The 21,535-nt window shown below is 53.5% G+C and overlaps 1 protein-coding gene across 2 annotated transcripts in view; it reads left to right on the top strand.

The window, feature by feature from the left end:
• The window catches only part of RAB11FIP4 (RAB11 family interacting protein 4), a 117,142-nt gene that overhangs the window by 70,321 nt on the left and 25,286 nt on the right, over nt 1-21,535 (top strand). Inside the window, exon 1 of one of the 2 annotated variants that reach the window (XM_036836001.1) lies at nt 7,200-7,617. The exons of the other annotated variant lie outside the window; for it this stretch is intronic. Coding sequence (XP_036691896.1) covers nt 7,588-7,617 — 30 coding nt within the window. The 5' untranslated portion in view covers nt 7,200-7,587. Of the gene's footprint in view, nt 1-7,199; nt 7,618-21,535 lie in introns of those variants that run through there. 2 annotated transcript variants of the gene reach the window in all.

Below are 21,535 nucleotides of genomic sequence, written 5' to 3'. Positions count from 1 at the left end.
AGCAATAAATATTTCTTTTTTTTTTAATTTTATTTTATTATTTTTTTATACAGCAGGTTCTTATTAGTTATCCATTTTATACATATTAGTGTATACATGTCAATCCCACTCTCCCAATTCATCTGACCACCACCATCACCCCCGCCCCGCTTTCCCCCCTTGGTGTCCATACGTTTGTTCTCTACATCTGTGTCTCTATTTCTGCCTTGCAAACAGGTTCTTCTGTACCATTTTTCTAGATTCCACATATATGAGTTAATATACGATGTTTGTTTTTCTCTTTCTGACTTACTTCACTCTGTATGACAGTCTCTAGGTCCAACCACGTCTCTACAAATGACCCAATTTTGTTCCTTTTTATGGCTGAGTAATATTCCATTGTATATATGGAATTGCATACAGTACAGTAGGGAGCCTGACAGGAGGCCAATCCTGACAATATATTGTGTTCCTCACAGTAGCAGAATTTATGTTTGAGGCACAGAGATCATGAAGCCAAGGAGTCATTTATTCTCAGCGAAGGAGAGGGGAAGACTTCACATGGCAGTTCACACCTGAGTGGGGTTTTGAAGGATGAATAGGAGTTTGCCTAATGGACAGAGGAGGCAAAATGTTTGATACTCAAACAGCATCCCCAGTCTACTCTCAACCACCACCCCTTTCTGGGGTCAGTGTGGACCCTTCTGCCATTAGTAAGCTTTGTGACTGTAAGTCATTTCTTCTCTCCAGGCGTCAGTTTTCCATTTGTAAAATGGGATCCCTTCCAGCTTTAATGTGCTGTGATTTCATGTCTATATCGGCCTAGATGATATTAATTTCTAAAGAGTTCCCATATTTGCAAAACACTTTCCAAACGTCTTTGACCTCTTTTAATGCACAGCCCAGCCTTACAAAGTTAGTTGTACTCTCTCCTTTTGACTGAAGATGAAAGTAAGGCTTGGTGAGCTAAAGTGACTTGCCCTTTGCCTATAAGTGGCAGAGCCAAGCCTCAAATCCAGGTCCTCTGACTCTGAGTTTGGGGTTCCACACGACCTCTAACTCAACTCATAGGCCTAAAATCCATCTGTGTGTTGCACATAAATGATCCTTGATGGATCACTGGCCTCGCACAGGCCCTGTGTCTGATGTTACTGCTGACAAAGAGGGAAGAGGAGGAGTGGAGACGATTGTGCGCAGAGGATGCCAGGCCCCACCTAAAGAAATAGCTTAAGGGAAAGAGGTAAGCAGGGTGCCCTGTGAGGGGTGGAAGGCAGGACCTTGAGGACTGATTGTCAAGGGAAAGCTGTTTTAGCCAGACAGCAGGGTAAAGTCCAGGACAACAGGCAGGGGCTCAGCTGCTCTTTCCAAAGCAAAAATCGGTGCCTAAATCCAGGGTGAAAATAATCCCCTGCCCCCAAAGTCTTTCTGTCCTGCTTCTGTTTCCTTCATAGCACTTGTCATGGACATCGTCCATTCATTTATTTGTTCATTGTCTGACTTCCCCCACTAGAAAGTAAGGGCCACAAGAACTGAGATTTCTATTGATTACAGCTATATCTCCAGCTGGAACAGGGTCTGACCCATAGAAGATCGTGATTAAATATGTGTGCATGAATGAATTAATGAACGATGCCTTCCCCCGCGATCGCTCCAACTCCTGATGTAGTCAGCAAGCCTTTGGCAAAGTATTCAATTGTTCCCAAACTTTGCTGCATTGCAGTCACCTGGGGATCTTTAAAAACGGCTAACGGGGGTGGGGTGGGGTGGGGTGGGGTGAGATGGGGTGGGGTGAGATGGGGTGGGGTGGGGTGGAACTTCCCTGGCGGTCCAGTGGTTAAGACTCTACACTTCCACTGCAGAGGGTGCGGGTTCGATCCCTGGTCGGGGAACCAAGATCCCACATGCCGCGTGGCACGGCCAAAAAAACAAAAACAAAAACGGCTAATGCCTGCCTCCCACCCCAGCCGTTTGGATTCAGTTGCTCTTGGTGTGACCTGGGCATTGACTTTTTTACTCTCCCCAAGTGAGGCTAGTGTGCAGTGCAATTTTGGAACTGTGGCCTTACTGTCCACTCCTAACATCAGAGATGTGGGCTGCCAGGTCTGGGAGGTGGTAGGGAGGTGGGGGGGAGGCATTTGAAACAGAGGAGACTTGTTTATGCTCTCAAGGGTCTGCAGTCACCTGATGTTACCGAGAGTACAGGAAAGGGAAGTTTTCCCTCCTTGCCCTCTCCCGATGCAAGTCAAAGAAGACCTTGTTCCATTTCCTCCTCACCTGCCACCATCTCCTCTTAGATGATTGGATGAGTCAGAGGAAATGCAGGTTCTCTCACCATTTTCCCCTCTTATTGGGTTTGTGTAAGAAAACCCATTGTTTACATCTGCACAGGTTGACAAAAATAGAGCTCAGCCTTTCTGAACACTCAGCCGAGGTCTCGAGTCAGTAAGACCCGGTCCTGCCCCGTCTGCACAGTGTCCAGCCGGACTTCACGCAGGACCCCAGCCCCCAGGGCAGACTGCTGAAGGCATTCTGGCCAAAGGACAGCCACCAACCCCGAGGCGTTTGCCAGTGGAAGGGGGCTTATGTTTCTGGGGCTCACACCTGGTCCAATATCTGCTCCTGGGAGAGCGTGTGGCTGTAGGATGAGAAGTAATGTGCTGTCCAAACCACAGCTTTCCAGAGGAAGGGATGGTCCCAGATGCCTCCTCTTCCCTACGCAGTGCAGACCCCTTGGACAGGCCCCTGCTGGAGCGGAAGGGCTCTGGGATTCAGAGCCCTGTTTGTTGGAAGTGGGAGATTGGGAACGACTGGGAGTCGTTGAGGTTAAGGGGCGTCTCTAATCCCAGCATCCCACCTACTGCCTTAGTACCTGTTTCTCTTTCTGAAGCCACTGCTGAAGTCATCAGAGGTTGAACTTGTCCCCTGGGTTAGAAAGCTGAGACTTTTAACAGCTGGGGCTGATGCTTTCTGACTCCAGAGTCAAGGGACCTCTGAAGAGGAGGTTGGAGAAAACAAGTGTTTGTGGCAAAGTCTGAGCAGGCTACGTGGAGGGTTTTTCCACACAAAGAGCAGCAGCTGGTGATATTGTGTTTGGACAGAAATAAGGTCCAGTGTGTGACCAGGTGTGACCGATGTTGACAGTCCTGGTTGATAACTGATGTTTGTCTTGCAGAGCACTAGACAGAGTCTTGAGTCCCAGCTCTAATCCCGGCTCTGTCACGAACTGTGAGGAGAGAAGCCATTTCCCACCTCTGGGCTTGTTTCCCTGTTTGGTAAATGAGTGGTTTCACTAGACTAGTGATTTGAAACACGTTTTAAGCCATGGAAGTCTTTGTTCATGTGAAATTTCATGCGGAAGTCTACATGTAAAGCCGATAGAAGTGGAGCTATTCCTGTTGCTTATCTAGAGCACACCCCCAACCCCACTTTTGCAAGGTCTCCACAGAACTGTGAGGGTTCCAAGGAACCCAGCTTGAGAACCACTGGACCTGATGCTTTCCCCCCCAGCTCTGGGGTTATTTGTGTTGCTGTTTTCTGTTTGTTCATTTGGCTAATGTTGGTTGGCATCAGTTGTTTGGCTAATGTTAACACTGAGTAATGCTCAGAGAGCTCTTTCCTGTTACAATGATGCCCTTTATGCTTAGCCTGGCCTTCCATATGGCCCCAAACATGTACAAAACGTGGCCTCTTTACACCCTCTGATGTTGAGCTAACTCCTGCGTGGTGACAGCAGAAGGAAAGAAGACATAGGTAGATAGCCGTGGTACAGAGAGAATTTACTAATCTCTTCCCTCACCTGGATCACCCAGATGACCATGTGTTTTCCGCCCCCATAAGTTTCTGGAGGATCGTTAACTCCTGCTTGTCAGTGTTCTATTGGCTTTTCTCTGGCTTTGGCATTCAGCGTCATGGGAGTATTCTTGCATCAACAATGGCAGAATCAGTTTCCTGACATAAAGAGAATTAATCAGAGTGACTTGCAGTCTAAAAATTACTCTTGGGTACATTCCCTGGGAAAGGGTTTCTGATTTTAATGAGATTGTTCTTTCTCTTGAAAAGACAAGTCAGACCCCTTAGGAGACTCACAGCACCAGGCAAGTACTGTGAGGGAGTAACCTCCCTGCCACTCCCCACCCCCAGCCTGTCTGACCCCATCAGTAGGAAGGAGAGGGTCCGGCACTGGCAGTCAGGAGCCTGAGTTTCAGTCCCTGCTTATCTGGTATCTCACTGTGTGGCTTTGGACAAATTCCCAGCCTTCTCTGAGCCACTGTCTTACCATCCATAGCATGGGGGAAGAGTACTTTTGATACTTACCCAGAGAGTCTTCCTAGCTTAACATGGTTAGAATCTATGACATCTAAAACACAGCTATGCTAAGGGACCAGAGTAGCTAACTCAAGACCCTCCTTGTCCCAGCCTTGTAGGTGGGGCTGTCTCAGAGGCAGAACTATATTGCTTAATAACTGTCTCTCAGGCCCTGCTTGATCAGATGACACTGAGTCCTCCATGTGCCCTAGTCTGTGCTGGAGCCCTTAGTTCCCACATTCCATTTCAGAAACAGTAGTTCCCCACACCCCCTCCCCCCCACCCCAAAACTATCACTGCTTCCCTGAACACTATGGAAGACGACAGGGCCTCTCCAGAAAGTCAATGTCCTAAGTTCTCCTGAGAATTCTAATCCTCCTGAGGTTCTAATCCTCCCCCTAGTTCCTCGCCAGCCTCTTGCCATATGGTAATTGATAATGGCTACTGTTTATTGATCACCTGCTATGAGCCAGGCCCTGTTCTAAGTATTTTATGGGTCCTGATTATTTTCATCTTCACACCAATCCTAAAATATGTATCACTATTATCTCCCACTTACAGATGAGGAAACTGAGACACTGGGAATTAAACCTGTCTGGGGTCATCCAGCTACAATGTGGTAAAGCCAAGAAATGACCCTCAGTTCTGGCTCCAGAGCTCTTGCACCTAATCACTGGGTCAGACTGGGGCTCATTCATGCCACTGGGAGTAACTAGCAGCTGGTATTTATTGAGTGCTTGCAGCTCAGGAGGCATTATAATAGCTACTTTTGTTTTTGTTTTGTTTTGTTTTGTTTTGTTTTTGGCTGCGCGGCATATGGATCTTAGTTCCCTGACCAGGGATCGAACCCGCGCCTGCTACACTGGCAGCGCGGAGTCTTAACCACTGGACCTCCAGGGAAGTCCCCTAGGCACTTATTTTATCATTCCATTTACACCTCACAACTGGAAGAGGAAAGATCTTGTTTCCATTTTCTAAAGTTGGAAAACTGAGGCTCTGAAACATTACATGACTTCCCCATGGCAAATTGTGGAACTGGCAGCCTTCAACTCAGCATGTCCAATGCTAACGTCTTGTGACACTCCTCTCTGTCATGCTACTTTTCAGGACAAATACCTGGAGATGCTCCGCACCCCACCAGTTTTGGGAAAGATAAAGAGGGACCACTAGCAGCCCCCCTCCATGGAGCTCGGGACCGTGTCCATCACGCTCCCCCCTGGTGGGGGTAGGGAAGCCAGGTCTGACTCTCCACTGACCTTCTCTGGGAGAAAGCCAATGATCACCTTAGGTTTCTGCTTCTCTTCCCCAGTTCTGTGTGACCCTGTCCTGTGACCTGCTTTCTGGAGCCCTACACTGCTTAGGGGCAACATGAGACGCGGAAGGGTAAAGGGGAAACTGAGATAGAAACCCTGAATTCAGCCCCACCCTAAAACCTCACCTAAGGCAGCTGAGCTAAGGCCTCAGGTTGGAGCTGGGAAGGCAGAAAGAGCAGGCCCAGGGTGCATGGGCTCATTCACACACCACACCTTTGATGAATGCCTAAGATCAAGTGTACCCACTGGGCCAGGGTGCCAAACAACCCATGAGGTAGACTGTGCCATTCCCATTTTACAGATGAAGACACTGAGTCTGAGACGTTATATAACTTGTCCTAAGACTGACAGCTGGCAAATAGGATTCAAACGCAGGTCTGTCCGATTCCAAAGCCAGTGCTCTTTCTGGTACGCCACAGTGCTTCTGCGTGTTTAGGGACTGTGGGGGTGGACACAAACTAGGGTGAGAAACAGTCTGTGGCCTCCGCACGTAGACCTCTGAACTGCAGGGCATAAGCAGGGAGGAGAGGGCCAGCTGTGATGGAGTTTCCACCTCACCCACACTACCCCAGCCTCCCCCCCACATGTAGCCCTTGCCAGGAGGCCCCCTTCTGGCTAATGCTGTCCCTTTTGGAGAGTCCCCAGCAGGTCTGGGAACCCCAGTGGGATGCTTTGCCTCAGAGACAGGCCCTGGTAAACAGAAAGGCAGCTGGGAATTTATTTGCAAGGGAGATACTGGGGAGAAGGAAGTTGAGAGCAGAGAGCCAGAGACAAGGGTGCTGAAAAGCTCTGTGTGTGTGTGTGTGTGTGTGTGTGTGTGTGTGTGTGTGTGTGTGAATTGGTGTTGTAACAAAGGGCCCTGCCCATACCAAAATGCCACCTTGTTGGTCAGTGAGGACTCACGAACGGCAAAGGTGGCTTCATACGGGACTGAACCAGACAATTAGGAAGATAAATCCGCTCCCCACCTTCCGCCAGTTACACAATACAACGTCAAGTCAAAGGGAAACCACACGTGCAAAATTTGCTGGTTTACAGGTTTCCTTCTTTTAATCCGGAGCATAATGAAGAGTTATGAGGGGGCACATTTTGGACTTAAATTATATTTACTAGGATCCAACAGAAGGAGTCCGTTCCTTCTTTTGTTTTTTAGTTCTTGTTGCCGCTTGGTTCTTTGTATTCCCGTACTGGTTATAAAGACAGTTTTGACTTTACACGAAAAGATTGAGAAAGTTGTGGGCGGGGTTCAGGATGAGAATCAATTTAGGAGTCACCAGACTCAGGCTGCTGGTGGTGGCGGGCTGTTGGCAGCTCTTCGTTCGCGTCCGCAAATGTGAACCAGGAAGCGGGGACAGCAAACTGAGAGTAGCCTGCAACGGGCAGCGGCGACCACAGCGCCCGCCCGAGAGGCGCTTTAATTTACAAACTCCGTCTCCCGTAATCCCAAGGTCCGGGCCGCCCAAATCCCAGCGGCAGTAACCTTGCTGCGCGGGCTCGACAGGGCCCTGGCGAGCTCCACCTCCGGAGGCACCCCCTGGGGCCCGGGGAGGGGTGCAGTGGCCTGGGTCCGCCCCGGGGCCACGCGGCCAATGGTCGGCGCCGCTCCAGCCACCTGCCCCTACCTTAGGGGGCGGGGTTACCTGGGCCCCGCCCCCCGCGGCTCGGATTCCCAGGCCGCGCTTCCTCCTCCTCTAGCCCCGCCCCCAGCGCGAGGCCCTGCCCCTTCGAACCCTGAGCCCGGGCGCCTCGTGATGTCACGGCAGCTTTGATACAAAGAGCCCTTCGGCCCACGCGGGTCTCCCGGCAACGGGCGCGGGTGGGGGCGGGGCCGGCGCCTTCAACTGGTGCCGAACCGGGCAAGCAGCCGCGGCTCCGACCGGACTGTTGCTGCGCCCTCCGCTTGGCCGGCGGCATCCCCGTCGGCCCCGCCGACCCGCGCCCGCCCACTTCTCGCCCTTCGGCAGCACACCGACCCGCGGTTGGACTGGGGATGCGCACCCCGCCGGCCCCTGGGGGCCAGGTAAGCGGCGGCCAGGAGGCTCGGGGTCGCGGGGCTCCGGCGACACGCACCTGGCCCGGCCCGCGGCCCCGCCACCGGGGAAGTTGCCGGAACGCGGAACTTCGCCCGCCCCGGGAGGGTCCGCCCTGTCTGCCCTGGCCGGGCAGGTCGGGTTACCTGCCCCCGGCTCGCTGGGCCACAGCGGGGAAGTCGCCCCCCCGCCTCCCCCTCCGACCCTCTGCCGGCGCCCAGGTGCGAGGTTGGGCAGCACTAGCCCTGGGGCGCGGGGAGACGAGGCCAATTCTCTCCTCGGCGCCGTTTCAGAAAGTGTTTTTAGGGAGACCTAGTTGGCCGAAAAGGAGGCTCGTTTGCCCGGACGCCTCCCTTGGGACATCCCCCGTCCTCGCGTCCCACCTCGGCTACCCGCGCGCCTGCCCCTCCGGGACCAGTGTTGCCCCAGCTCCCTTCTCTTGGCCCCGCCGAGTCCCGAAGCGGGCTCTGCACGGGCGAAGATTTCCCGTAGCTTTTGGAGGCTGCACCGTTCCCGGGCTTCCCTCGTTTCCGAGGGTCTCTGCCAGGCAAGAGGGAGGACCAGCCTAGTTCGGGGTTTGGGGACAGGGCCCTGCTCCTTCCCAGCCGAGAAGCTGCGGAGGCCGGAGGTGTGCGCGGCCTCCCAGCTCGTAGCTCTCTGGGCCGCAAGAGCCGGCAAGTCCGCCCCGGTAGTAGTTGCTGTTGTCACAGCCGCTTCTCTGCGGACGACAAGCGTCTCTGAGGTCTTGGCGGAGCAGCCTCTGGAGAACCGTGTGTGTGCTGCAGGAACCCTCCCCAGCCCCAGACTTTATTTCTTCTCATCCCTGCACGCTCCGGTGTTCGTCTTTCCACATTTCCCTTTCTTGCTAGCCCTGCTCTCCCACAGATGGCTGGAGGTGACACATCTTTCAGCCCTGAGGGACATGCCAGTATTCCTTGACTGATTGATAGGCCGCCTCCTCAGAGGAGTGTAAGGGGGCCGAGTTCCTGCACTCAGTCTATAGGACTTGGGTGGGAGCCTCTGGTCTGGTTCCTGTGGATCCACCAAACCTCTGGCCTCCCTACCTGGAGGCGGGTGCTAATCGCAGGGGCTCCTGGGAAGGGGCACCCCCAGGTCCTTTCCCTGGTGAAATGTGGTTACAGTGATTGCCCGGGGGTGTGGGGGGGAGGGTACCAGCTGTGTGTGTCTCAGACCTCTGCAGCAGTAGAGTTCTTTCTCTCTCTCTCTGTAATCATCTAACCCAGTCCTGGTGGAGTCCTTGAGTCACTGCCATTGACTGGGGTCTTGCCACCCACCTGGCACCAGCTTACTCAGATAGACTGGCCCAAACCTTACCCTGCTGGGCTGGCATTCGTGAAATGCTGATTACGTGCCCAAGGGCTATGACATGCAGACACTTCCCTCCCCTCAAGGTGTTTGAAGGCTGGTGGGAGACTGATAAACTGGGTCTAATTGCTCCCTGCCCAACACCGTCTCCCCAGCTCTCAGGCAAAGTTGATGTGGGTTGTCTCTGAGGTCCCCATGACTAGGCATGTGTGTCCCCTGTGGGATTCTTGAGTAGCAGGCAGATGCTTGGGCACATGCTTGCTGGGGAACAGCTTTGTAATTTGGGGACTCCGGCTTTGATGGAGGGCTGGGGTGGATGACTAAGGCGGGCGGGAGATAAGACAGTGCTCTGGGGACGGACAGGACTAACCAGGCCAGGTGAGCAGGCAGGAGGCGAGACCTTTGCCCCAAGGAAGAGAGACTATCTGGAGCCTGTGCGTAGAAAGGACTTTCAGTCTAGCAAGGGCAGGAAGGAGAAGAAATTAGGGTGCCCGGAGCAGCCTGCACTGGGGAGGCACTAGGCTGCAGCTTGAGCGCTTGCTGGTGGGTGTTCTCCTGGCCCCCCACTCTCCTTCCCTGCCGGCCTCTCTTCAGAGCGTTTGGACCCTCCCCAAAGCACACTGGCCCCTTCATGGCCTCTCCTAGCCCCCTCCGCTCCTGGTGGGTCCAGCTACCCTCACACCCAGGGCTGTCTCTTCAGCTGCTTACGGGGGCCCTCACGGCTCTCACCTTCCAGCACCCTCCCCACCCCGCATCAGAGTGGCTGGAAACTTCCTTTCCTAGGGTTGCGTTCCCCTCTCTGAGGTGGCCTTTTATGCCAAGGGATGTTTCGCAGCTGATCCTGCTCTAAGGGGCTTCACAGTTTCACTTCACTTTTTATATTTTAGGTGTGGATAGGGAGGAGGAGCAGGGGAGCAGGTGGGAGAGGCTCCCAATAAAATAGCAGGTGAGCAATTCCTGGAAGGCAGGCACCTCAGGGACTCAGGGCCTTAGGCGGGGGAGGGACAGCCCGGGCAGAGGGAGCCCACCCTCTGGCCCTGTGCCCTGGTCCTGTCCCCTGGCGCAAGGCTTATTGCCTTGGAAGAGGAAGCATCTGTCTGATCTGCCTGCTGTCCGGTGTTGGCAGTGGGCACAGTGCTTTGGCCTTGCTGGGCATGCAGGATCCCTGGGGTTGGGCTGTGGTCCTCTGTGTCTTGACTCAGCACCTGAGCGTTGATGGCATCAAGTCACTGGCCTCTCGAATGAGGAGGACTGCTCAGGTCTTCCTACTGCCCAGTCCTGCAGCTGGATAGTGTGCCCATGGCCAGCCGGGCATGGGACAGGCGTGTGGATTGGGCACATCCACCCGGCATCCTTCTGGACATTGTGTGAACGTATCTCCTGGCTGTGGTACACAGTCCCCTCCGTCAGGTGGCTTCCAGGGCACAGTTCCTTCCCCATGTCTGTTCACCCAGCCCCCACCAGGCACATTGCCCAGTACAGGCAATTCATTCATTCAGCAATATTTGAGCATCTAATTCGTGTTAGATTCTGTGCTGGGCACTGGAGACACAGCAGTGAACCCAACTGGCAACAATCCCTGCCTTCACGGAGCTCACATGACAGCAGAGGGCAGGCAAGCAGGTAAAACCTGCAGCGTGAGAGACGGCAGGAGAGAACGCGGGGTCCTGGGGAGTGCTGGGCAAGGAGTTGTGTTTTTAAACAGAGTTGGCAGGGCAGTCCTCGCTGAGAAGGTGGCCTCTGACCGAAGAGGCCCAGGCAGGGGAAACAGCAACCGCAAAGGCCCTGAGGTGGGACCGCGGCTGGCGAGGTGCATCCACGGGCCTGCAGGGAGGCCGCTGTGATTGGAGAGTGAGCCAGGGGACGGGACGGAGAGGCCAGGGTGCGCCTGATGCTGCCAGGCAACAGCCGGGATCCCAGGAGGAGAACAGTAGCACAGCTGAGATTAGAAATTCCCGGGCACAGAATGCATTTCAGTGCTCTGTCCTCTTGAGACCCTTGCTGTTGAGGGGTTTGGGCCTGAAGGTGTTCCTTGGGGAGAGGTGCCTGCATGTGGCCATCGCTGCGTGGACTTCCTGCCCTCAGCGCGGGTCGGGTCAGATGAGCCTCTCTGAGTGGATATGGAAACCGTCCTTGCCAGACTGTTGATACGAGCCAAAACCACCGGGGTGCTGTCTGTACAGCTGTCTAAGCAGGCAGATCACGGTCGGGGCTGTCCCCGTCCCCATGGGCCAGTGCTACGGGGGTGCAGCAGGTGCAGCGCTCAAGACCCACAAGGTAGCCGGCAGCCCCCCCGGGTCGGTGCTCTGGCCAGCCACTCCCAGGTCTCTGCTTCCTCGTCCCCTCCTTGGGCTCCCTCTTCACTCCCTCTACTCGTGGCCAGGTGGCAGCTCGCTTCTGTGCCCCGGTCTCCTTAGGAGCCCAGCAGAGGTGCTCACGCACCTGATCTGTGTATAGCTGGGGGCCCCAAGTGTGTGTGTGTGTCTGTGTGTGTGTGTGTGTGTGTGGAGTGGAAGGAGAGAATAGGCATTCAGAAATCAGTGCATCCTCCGAGGGGCGCGTGGAGGTCTGAGGAGGTAGCTCGGTGGCCCAGAGCGGGGGACTCCGGGTGACCTCAGCCCAGCTTCGTCTGGCAGGCGGTACAAGTAATACTGACTTTTCTACCCCCTTCTTGACTTCCTTCAAGAAAGGGGAAGTTGCCCGACTCTTGGGCATTTTTGTAATTGATTCAACCTGCTTCATCTTCCCAGACAAGTGGGTTCTTTCCCAGCAATGTAAACACGACTCAAACGAAAACAAAGCTCCGTAGCGGCTATTGTTAATATCTGTGGCTCTGCTCGTGGGTGCTTTTCTCTTGTAAGGGATCCAGAAGAGGAAGGCCTGAACAGAACTGGAGTGTGGGAGAGTGGGTGGGAACCCTCTCACTCTTGAGTCATCTTTTGTCACCCCGACCCTCCTGAGCTCTGCAGGCCTAATTACCGTAAAAAGGGGTCTCACGTGTGTCACGTGGCCAGTGCTGTCTGCAGTGGACCCGGGGTAAGAGAGCTGAGAGGGCTCTGCTGTCAGCACCAGACTTCAGTCTCCCTCTTGGGATAGGAGAGACACAGGAGCAAGTTTCTCCTTCCTGCACACCGGTTTTCCTGGGAGAAACGCCTGCCTCGAAACACAGGTGCCTTCATCTCGTGCTCGGTAACCCAAGGCCTGTTTTCTTAAAACAGGAAAAAAGTGTCAGAGCCAGGAAACACCTGGGTCTAGGTCCTGGCCCTGCCGCTTGCTAGCTGTGGGACTTTGGGCAAGCTACCTCGCCTTCCTGAGCCTCAGTTTCCCCACTCCTGGGATGAGAGTGATGATAGTATCCACCTCACAGGGTGATGATGAAGGTGTAATGAGCTGCTGTGACCTAGAATACCCAGAGCGGGTCCTGACGCTTGCTTGGCTGGGGCCTGGTGGACGGTTAGGTAGCTAGAAGCAGGATAGTGTGGTCCCTGCGAGCCTGGGCTCCGGAGTCGGGCTGTCTGGGTTCAGGTCCTGGTTCTGCCAGTTGCTGTGTGTGGAATCTTAGGCAAATCATTTAACCTCTCTCTGCCTCCGTTTCCTTGTCTGTGAAAAGAGAATGATGCTATATTACCTCTCTCATAAGGTTGTTACGTGGATCAAATATGTAAAGGTATGAAAAGCACTTAAGACAATGCTTGGCTTACAAGCGAGCTGTTATTTTTAGTTCCTTCAGGCTTCTGCTGGTTTGATTCTTGTGACTGATAACCTTAGCTCCTAACAGAACTTCTTGCAGGGAAGATGTCAGCCCCAAAACATGAAGGTGGCAGGGGAAAAACTGGGCTACCAGAGGACAGGAGGAGCAAGATTCCACTTCCTCAGCGGCTGCGCTTTTAAATAAACCACCTTGGCCTTTGCAGATGCGGACTCTGGGGCTGGGTGAAGTGACTGGCGCCTGCCCTAGAGGCAGTCTGTGAATGAGATGCAAAGCACGTTCCCAGGTGACGGACATCTCCCCGGGCTTGGCGTGGAACTGTGCCTGGTCCTTCCTCCCAGAGGCCGCCTGCTCTGCCGGCCGTGGCCCCTCTACCCAGGAGAGTGGGTCCGCACCTCTGCCTACTGCCCTTCGCCTCCAGCCGGGACCTGCCTCTCACTCCACCTGTGCTCAGCTGGAAAAGCCAGCTTGGAGCAGGGCTGCCCCTCTGCCGCTGCCAACACAGTCCCTGCCTTGTTGAAGCACTGTGGCTCTGGCTGGCTGCAGGCCCCAGGAGATCTGGAGAGGGGCCAGGCATAGAAAGGTGTGGGCTCCGCAGCCACCCGGCCACGTCAAGTGACTGCCCTTGGTAGTTTTCCAAGGAGCAAACCTGCCTGTCTGTCTAGCTTGGCTGCTCAGAGGTCTCCAGCTCCGCTGAGGCGAGGCTGGCCGGGCTGGCTGGTCAGGTGGGTGGTGGTGAGGACAGCCTCTGGCTGACAGCGTTGAGTAACCTTGAATTGATGGCCTCCTGGCGAAATGAGGGTTCTTGTTGACAAGGCAGGTCTGGCCAGCACATTGTTGTGTGATTATCTGCAAGAGTTATTAGCAGAGGAGGAGCTCACAGCAGCAGGTGTGTGTGTGTGTGTGTGTGTGTGTGCGCGCGCGCGCGGACGTGCATGCACGGAGTTGTCATTACCCTTCGGTGTACGCACGCGCACACACAGAGGAACTGGCTCAATCCCCGTTCCCCACCAATAGTCACACTGTATTTTATAGATTCTAAGACATAACTTTTTCCTCACATTTTAACATCTCAAATTGCTATGTGTCATACGTTTGCTGGTATGTTATAATTTAATTGACAGTGCCGTTTCTTGGTACACTCGAAATAACAGTGCATCTTAAAATCAAAGACATCTTGGATTTAATGAAACACAGAAACTAGGTAACCACTGGAGAATTTACATAATTTGCCCAGTTTCTTTGAGGAAGGAAGTAGAGCCACCTTGTAGTGGTGGGAGGATTTAAAAAGCAACAGTCTGATGTGGTTCAAGGGAATGAGCTTGGATACTGGGCAGACCTGGGCTCAGTTTCCAGCTCTACAGCTCAGAAGCTGTGTGACCTTGGGAAAGTAGAGCAACCTCTCTGAGCCTCGGGTTGTTCCTCTACCAGATGCGGGTCATGGCTCCACAATCATCAGGATTGTGTGTGAGGCACCTTTCCCTGTTTCTCTCTTGCTGGGTACTGTCTGAGGTCATACTACTCCCTTCCACCTGGGTTGAAAGGGAAAATGAAGGCAGGGAGTGGGTCCTTGGCCTTTCCAAGGTAGCAGAGGGAAACTGGCCTTCATATCTTGGCTTCCTGACACAGTTTACAATCCTTAAACATCATCTTTTCCTTCCTTCCCTCCTCTTCCCACTTTGTCTGAGTTTTCATTTTCACATGTTTCCCTTTAGCAATTTTCTTTCAAATCTCTCTCCTCTCCCTTTCTATAAAATCTTCCCACGTGTAGCCTCTTTGAAGCTCCCTGTGGTGGGAAAGCGGAAGGGGCTATGCCCCGTGGCCAGGGTGGCACAAGCCCCAGGAGCCTCAGCTGACAGTAGTCCGTGGTCTAGTGTGCTGTGGTCCCTGCAACCTTCAGCTCAAGTCCAAGTTCTGGTGCCACCAGCCCAGCTAATTCCTGTGCCCGTGGCCTGCAGGGCTCAGCCCGAGAGGCTGCTCCAATGCTAAGTGTTGGACCCTGCCATCTCCAAGTGTGTTTAGCATTCCTGTACCTTCCTTGCTGTATTGAAATCAGACCTTGTTCAAACCCTAGTCCAGCCAGCTCTGTGACCTTTTCAAATTGGTTAACCTCTCTGAGCCCCAGTTATTGCATCTGAACGATGGCTGACGCACAAAAACACCCAGCACATGCTAGGTGCCTAACAGATGCATTCTTTCCTGGTCTTCCTCAAATGTTGAAGACCACCCTGTGTTTCTTTAGCTGGGTGCCAAGGGCTCAGGGAGTGCCAGCTGACAGTGTCACTCCAAGTAAATGCCCTGAGACAGATGGAAGAGTTCAGGGCAGGGAATAGCGCGGGTGAAGGCATGGGGGCCTGCCTCGATAAGCGGGATGTGGTGGGTGGGCTGGCTTGGCTGCAGGGGGAGGGAGTGGGGTGAGCAGTCAGTGCCTTGGCACCTGTGGGGGGTGAGATTAACAAGGGGGGCTGCTCCCTAAGGGAGGAGCAGGGCTGGGGGAGCCGCAGGCCGAGGGCTCAGTGAGAGACGGTGGCTGGAGGGAGACCTTCAGAGTGGGCAGTGGTCTTAAAGCTTATTTTTGTCAGAGGTCTCCTCTCTGCCTCTCAAGATGCTGATGAAAGCCAGTAGCCCTACGTCCTTAGTTTTGTGTATAGTGTCAGGGGTTGGTAGCCCAATTTTTTTTTTTTTTTAATAAATTTATTTTATTTATTTATTTATTTTTGGCTCCATTGGGGCTTCGTTGCTGCGCACGGGCTTTCTCTAGTTGTGTTGAGTGGGGCTGCTCTTTGTTCCTGTGCGCGGGCTTCTCACTGCAGTGGCTTCTCTTGTTGTGGAGCACGGGCTCTAGGTGCGCAGGCTTCAGTAGTCGTGGCACGCAGGCTTAGTTGCTCCGCGGCATGTGGGATCTTCCCGGACCAGGGCTCAAACCCGTGTCCCCTGCATTGGCAGGCAGATTCTTAACCACTGAGCCACCAGGGAAGCCCTCGCAGCCCTCTTTTGATGAGGTGGTGTTGGGTCTCTGGCATAAAGGTGGACCTCTGTCCTTCGGGTGTACCAAGGGGTGTAATGAATTAAACCAGCCCTAAGAGAAACAGAGCTGCAGGTGGGGCAGATCTTTGCTTTCAAAGAGCCTATAATACCTGGTGCAGTGGCCCCTGTGGGACCCCCAGGAGGCAAGGCTACCACACAGCTCCTGGCTGGGGACAGGGGGAGCCAGGGTAGCTGTGCCAAGGCTGGGATGGAAAAGCTTCCCCCTCCTCTCCTTAAAATGGTACATGAGGGGCGGGGGAGGTGAGGAGGAGGACCCAGTCTGGCATGTGCCTCCTTACCCGGTTCCCCAGGGAGAGTCACGGGCAGAGACAGGGCTCACCAGAGGGAAGGTGCCCAGAGATGGCTGGAGGGCTCTAGAAGCTCAGTTCTGGGCCTGGGGGTGAGGGGCGTAGGTGGAGGGTGGAGGGAGGGCGTTGGCCTCCCAGATACAGTGACTTTCTAACTGGGGCTTGTTTAGGGACAGGCATGTGTGACCCAGGGAGGAATTGTGTTTCAGGCATAAGGGACATCACGTGCCAGGGCTTGGGGGCTGGGGGGTAAAGCTGGACAGGAGCTTGGGGTATGAAGGGAGCGGGAGGGGCAGTGTCACGTCCTGAGGCCTGAGGAGTCAGGACCGGGTTCTGTGGCCAGTGGAGATCCCCCAGGCTCTTTGAGGGGGTCTTGAGGGACTTCAGTACTCTAGGACTCCCTGGGGGCCTCCCCGCTCTGAGCCCCAAGCTATGGCTGCTGGCGGGACCTAGTGCTCTCCCCCCATCCCCATTGCGGGGGGCGCCTGGGAAGGGACCTGAGCCGGCCTAGCCTGCCCTGGCCAGCTGTGCGCTGGTGGCCCCAGTGCAGGGCTGCACCCCTGGAACCGGCAGCTTGGATAGCTGGACCTGGCAAAGGCTGCAGAACAAAAAGGGACCTCTCAACTGAGCCTGCCGGGAGCACTGCCGAGGACTCTGGGCTGATGGAAGGTGCTGGAAGTTTACACAAACAGAGAGCCTGGCAGGGGGGCTCTGTGGGGTGAGCAGGAGGAGAGTCGCCGTGTCGTTGGCCTGCCTGATCTCACCCTGTCCACCACAGGAGGACGGGTCAGAAGGAGCCTTGGCCGTCAGCTGTGGGTAAACCCTGGCACCTGCTTGGCCTTTCAAGGCCCGAGGCTTTCTGTGGCAGAGAGAGGCTGGGGTGGGCACCCAGCCTGGCTCTGGACTGTCAGCTCTGCCCAGGTGTGCCCCCCCCGGGAGGTTTTGTCACATCGTTTGAGGGTGCCCTGCCGAAGGAGTGCGGCTGGGCCCACCTGGTGGGCTCTCGGGGGCGGAGGACTGGCCCCTGCTGTCCCTTCCCCAGCCTTCACTTTAAACTCCTCTTATCAGGATGGTAACACAGGGAGCCCCCAAGACAAGCCCCACAGACTCTTGGCTGTGTGAGTAATTAAGCCCTCACTTCAGACGGCCACGTCTTTCAAAGCTCTAATTTGTAGCCCAAAATAGTTGCCTGTTCAGAGAGCCAGGAGAGCCCTTGATGGGCCCCCCTTTCAACGTGCAGCCTGTGGATTCGCTTTTGACGTTTGAGTTGCTCTCCACCTGGCCCGTGGTTTCCTCAGGAAGAGCCGTAGGTATGATGGCTGGTGGGAACTGGGGCTTCCCGGCAGGTACTTGGGGAATATTTTTTTGAGAATTTAGAGGGGGCAGTGGAAGTTAAGGTTCCTGATTCAGGTTCCCACGGCTCCACCTTTCTGTGTGATGACAAATGGGTGTGGAGAGAAAAATCACAGCATCACTTCAGGGCAGAGTGGATTAAATTCTCTGGACACCGGGTCCTCATCTGTAGGGAGGAGACAGTATTTACTTGCAGGATTTTTAGGGGAGGAAAATGAGACCCGCCTCAGTAAAGCATGTAGCAGACACTGGCCACGTGGTCCGCGCTCCCTTGGGTTACCTTCCTTTCCTTGCTTCCTCTCAGGTGTGGCTCCACCTGGCCTTTTGTAGACAGATCTTGCGTGTGTATTCGGGGAGGTGGATGGGGGGTACTCGGCCAACAGGAAACACCTCACTTGACCTGCAGCCTCTCCAGGCTGACATGCCTGGAATTCTTGGGACTGGCTGCTGGGTTTGGTTTCCAGATGTGGAAGCAATTTAAGTTCTGTTTTCATAATCCCCAACAGTTTGCCTCCGAAGTCCATGTTCTCTTTTGAAAATCAAGACCTTTGGCTCTGCCTACTTCAGGGGCAGTGGGGGAGACTAGCTGGCCTGTTGGAACCCTTTGTGTTCAGGAGGTAGATTCACCAGGGCACTCAGATCTGGGACCCTGGGCTTTGTTGGGACAGTTAGACCCCATCAAGGGCTTGATGCCCGTGGGAGCAAAAGCCGACCCTGGGACCACCTCCCCTGTGGGTTTTCCTTGGAGGTGGGTCACTTAGCCAAATTCAGCTGCAGTGTCTGCCTGGCCTCTTGGTCACCATCACTGACCCTTGACAGCCAGCCTTGGGGCGGGGGAGGGGACTCTGGTTCTGGCAGTGTCAGGGGGAGGCTGGCATCACAGCCGAGGAGGGTGCCCACATGTCCCAGGAGTGGTAGAGCGCCCTCCTTCCTAAACTGACCACAACAGAGGGAAGAAGTCTGCCCTAGATTCCAAGTAGCCAGAAATACTGCCTGGCATGGAGAAACTGGTAATATCTTGCTCAATTACTAGGCACTGCTGGCCACAGAGGTGACCTGGCCCAGGGTTAGAGACTCTGTGGTTCCAGGGCTAACTGCTGATCTCTTGTCAACCAGACACTATTTAGGCAAAATAACTTTTATATTTGTACTATAACTACACTGTGTACAGTTCTGGGCAAACAAAAATTGCCTTTGCAATTTTAAGTGCCCGTGATTGAACTGCACACACGCTTCTCTACAACGAAACTATAATACCTATGCTATTGAGAGAACACAAGAAATGGAAATAATTTACTTAGATCCGTGTATAAAGTGCTTATGAAACATTGTCCTGATAATCGTAGATCCACCAGGCTTCAGTGTCAGCAAAATACAGTCTCTTCAGAAGCAGCGATATCTCAAAATGATCATGGAAGGGAAGCCAATAATTCCTTTGACCAAAAAAAAAAAAAAAATCCCAAGTTTCTTGACAAGGTTATGGAGATTCAGTAGTTAGTTCTCTATGGAGGTTGAATTGAATTGACCTTGAAGGAATTTGCTCTTATTATCCAGGTGGGAAGGTGTGTGGAAAACACAGACCTAGTTGAGGGGTCTCCACACAGCCTTCCTAGAGGAGGAGGAAAGAGTATTATTAGTTTGCTAGGGCTACCCTAACAGTACTCCCTGGTCGTGTGTGTGTCTGTATGTGCGTGTCTGTGTCTGTCCACGTCCTAATTTCCTAATAAGGACGCTGGTCATACTGGATTAGGGCCACCCTTATAACCTCATTTTAATTTAATTACCTCTTTGAAGACCCTGTCTCCAAACACAGTTACGTTCTAAGAGACTGCTGGTTGCGGGGGGGAGGGGGCCACAATTCTGCCCATAACAGAAAGGCTCTCCGGAATCATCCTCCAAGGGGGGAGGAAGAGGAGGAGGAGGGTGAGCGGAGCCTGGCCCCCAGGGAGAGCCCGAGAGGAGGGGAGGTAGCTCTGCCTTCAGGCAAAGGCCCGCCATTGATGAGGGGCCCTTCACATTCTTACAGCTTGAGCCGCCCCTGCCTCTTGATCTAGTCATTTGTAATCTAGACTGCTCACACTTCAGCTCTTATTCTCAAGGGTTGGTTTTACCCGAGGAGGTTGTGCTGGTCCTCAGAGCTCCCTCTCCGCTGACTCTGCCTTTAGGATAGGATTTTTAAAGGGTGGCTGCCCCCTTTCATAGTTCTTTTATTTTTAAAAACCTTTTTAAAGTCTATTCAGATCCTTCATACATTTTATTTATTTTATTTAATTAATTGATCAATTAATTTGGCTGCGCCACGCAGCATGCAGGATCCTAGTTCCCCGACCAGGGATCGAACCTGCACGGCCCTCCCGCCCCCGCCCCCGGAATGGAAGCTCCAGGAGGACGGGTCAGAAGGAGCCTTGGCCGTCAGCTGTGGGTAAACCCTGGCACCTGCTTGGCCTTTCAAGGCCCGAGGCTTTCTGTGGCAGAGAGAGGCTGGGGTGGGCACCCAGCCTAGCTCTGGACTGTCAGCTCTGCCCAGGTGTGCCCCCCGGGAGGTTTTGTCACATCGTTTGAGGGTGCCCTGCTGAAGGAGTGCAGCTGGGCCCACCTGGTGGGCTCTCGGGGGCGGAGGACTGGCCCCCCCCCCACCCAATGGAAGCGCGGAGTCTTAACCACTGGACCACCAGGGATGTCCCCCCATATTCCTTTTAAATGGAGCTAAGTTTATGAGAGATTTTAACTTTTCCTTAACCTGTTCAGCAAGTTTGGGGCAACTATCTTTCACGCTCTTATGTATGTAAGGTTTACTTCTGACGTATTGAAAAAAATGAGAGCTGTAAGAACTGATTATGGGAGGCCACTGCGGGTGGGACTGGCCACCATTCTCGGCCACCAACCTGCAGGACTCCCATAGGTTTTGCCGTAAGCAGTGCCCTGCGGTGGCTCACAGCACCTGCTCCCCAGCCCTCGTGGCTCCAGAGCCCACCATACAGCCCCTGCCGTAGCCGTGCCTCCATCACCACACAAGGGAACCCCACAGTGTTTCACGGGGAGCCCAGACCAGCCCCTGCAACCAGGACAGACCATCAGGGAGCTGGTCGTGGAGGAAGACTGCACCGTTAAGGGTTCTCGTGCCCGGGTGCTCCCCGGTGCTGCTACCATATTTGCTTTATCTCTGTGTGGGAGTTTTTCTTCTGAGCCATTTGAAATAAAATTCGGCAAGATGTTATTAAAACTAAGGGCATTTCTCCTTCATAACTAGATACCGTTAACACACCTAGCAAGATCGAGCATCATTCCCTACTATCACCCAGTATCTACTCCATACTCCAGTTTCCCTACTTGTCCCCAGAAGATCTTCTACAGCTAGGTGGTGGTTTGCTTGCTTGCTTGCTTGCTTGTTTGAACCGGGATCTAATCAAAGATAACATTCAGTTTTTATATCTCTTGGTTAATTGAAAACAGTAGTTCTCCCAGTGTGGCCCTGGGACCAATAGCATCAGTATAACCTGACAACGTGTTAGAAATGCACTTAAATAAAAAAAAACCTATTTCAACCTATTGAAATGCACATTTTCAGACCTCACCCCAAACCTACTGAATCAGAAACTGATTCAGTCTGAGTTTTAACAATCCACCGCACACTCCAAATGACTCTAAAGTTTGAGAACCACTCGTCTAGAAAAATCCCCCTCCCTCTTCTTCTTTTTTTTTTAACATCTTTATTGGTGTAAATTGCTTTACAATGGTGTGTTAGTTTCTGCTTTATAACAAACTGAATCAGTTATACATATACATAGGTCCCCATATCTCTTCCCTCTTGTGTCTCCCACCCTCCCTATCCCACCCCTCTAGGTGGTCACAAAGCACCGAGCTGATCTCCCTGTGCTATGCGGCTGCTTCCCACTAGCTATCTGTTTTACGTTTGGTAGTGTATATATGTCCATGCCACTCTCTCACTTTGTCCTAGCTTACCCTTCCCCGTCCCCGTATCCTCAAGTCCATTCTCTAGTAGGTCTGTGTCGAATAAAGTCTTGCCCCTAGGTTCTTCATGACCATTTTTTTTTTTTTGGATTCCATGTACATGTGTTAGCATACGGTATTTGTTTTTCTCTTTCTGACATACTTCAGTCTGTACGACAGACTCTAGGTCCATCCACCTCACTACAAATAACTCAATTTCGTTTCTTTTTATGG

The sequence above is a fragment of the Balaenoptera musculus genome, chromosome 20 (genome assembly GCF_009873245.2).
Source record: "Balaenoptera musculus isolate JJ_BM4_2016_0621 chromosome 20, mBalMus1.pri.v3, whole genome shotgun sequence".
Classification (NCBI taxonomy): domain Eukaryota; kingdom Metazoa; phylum Chordata; class Mammalia; order Artiodactyla; family Balaenopteridae; genus Balaenoptera; species Balaenoptera musculus.
This window is presented reverse-complemented; position numbering and strand designations above follow the sequence as displayed.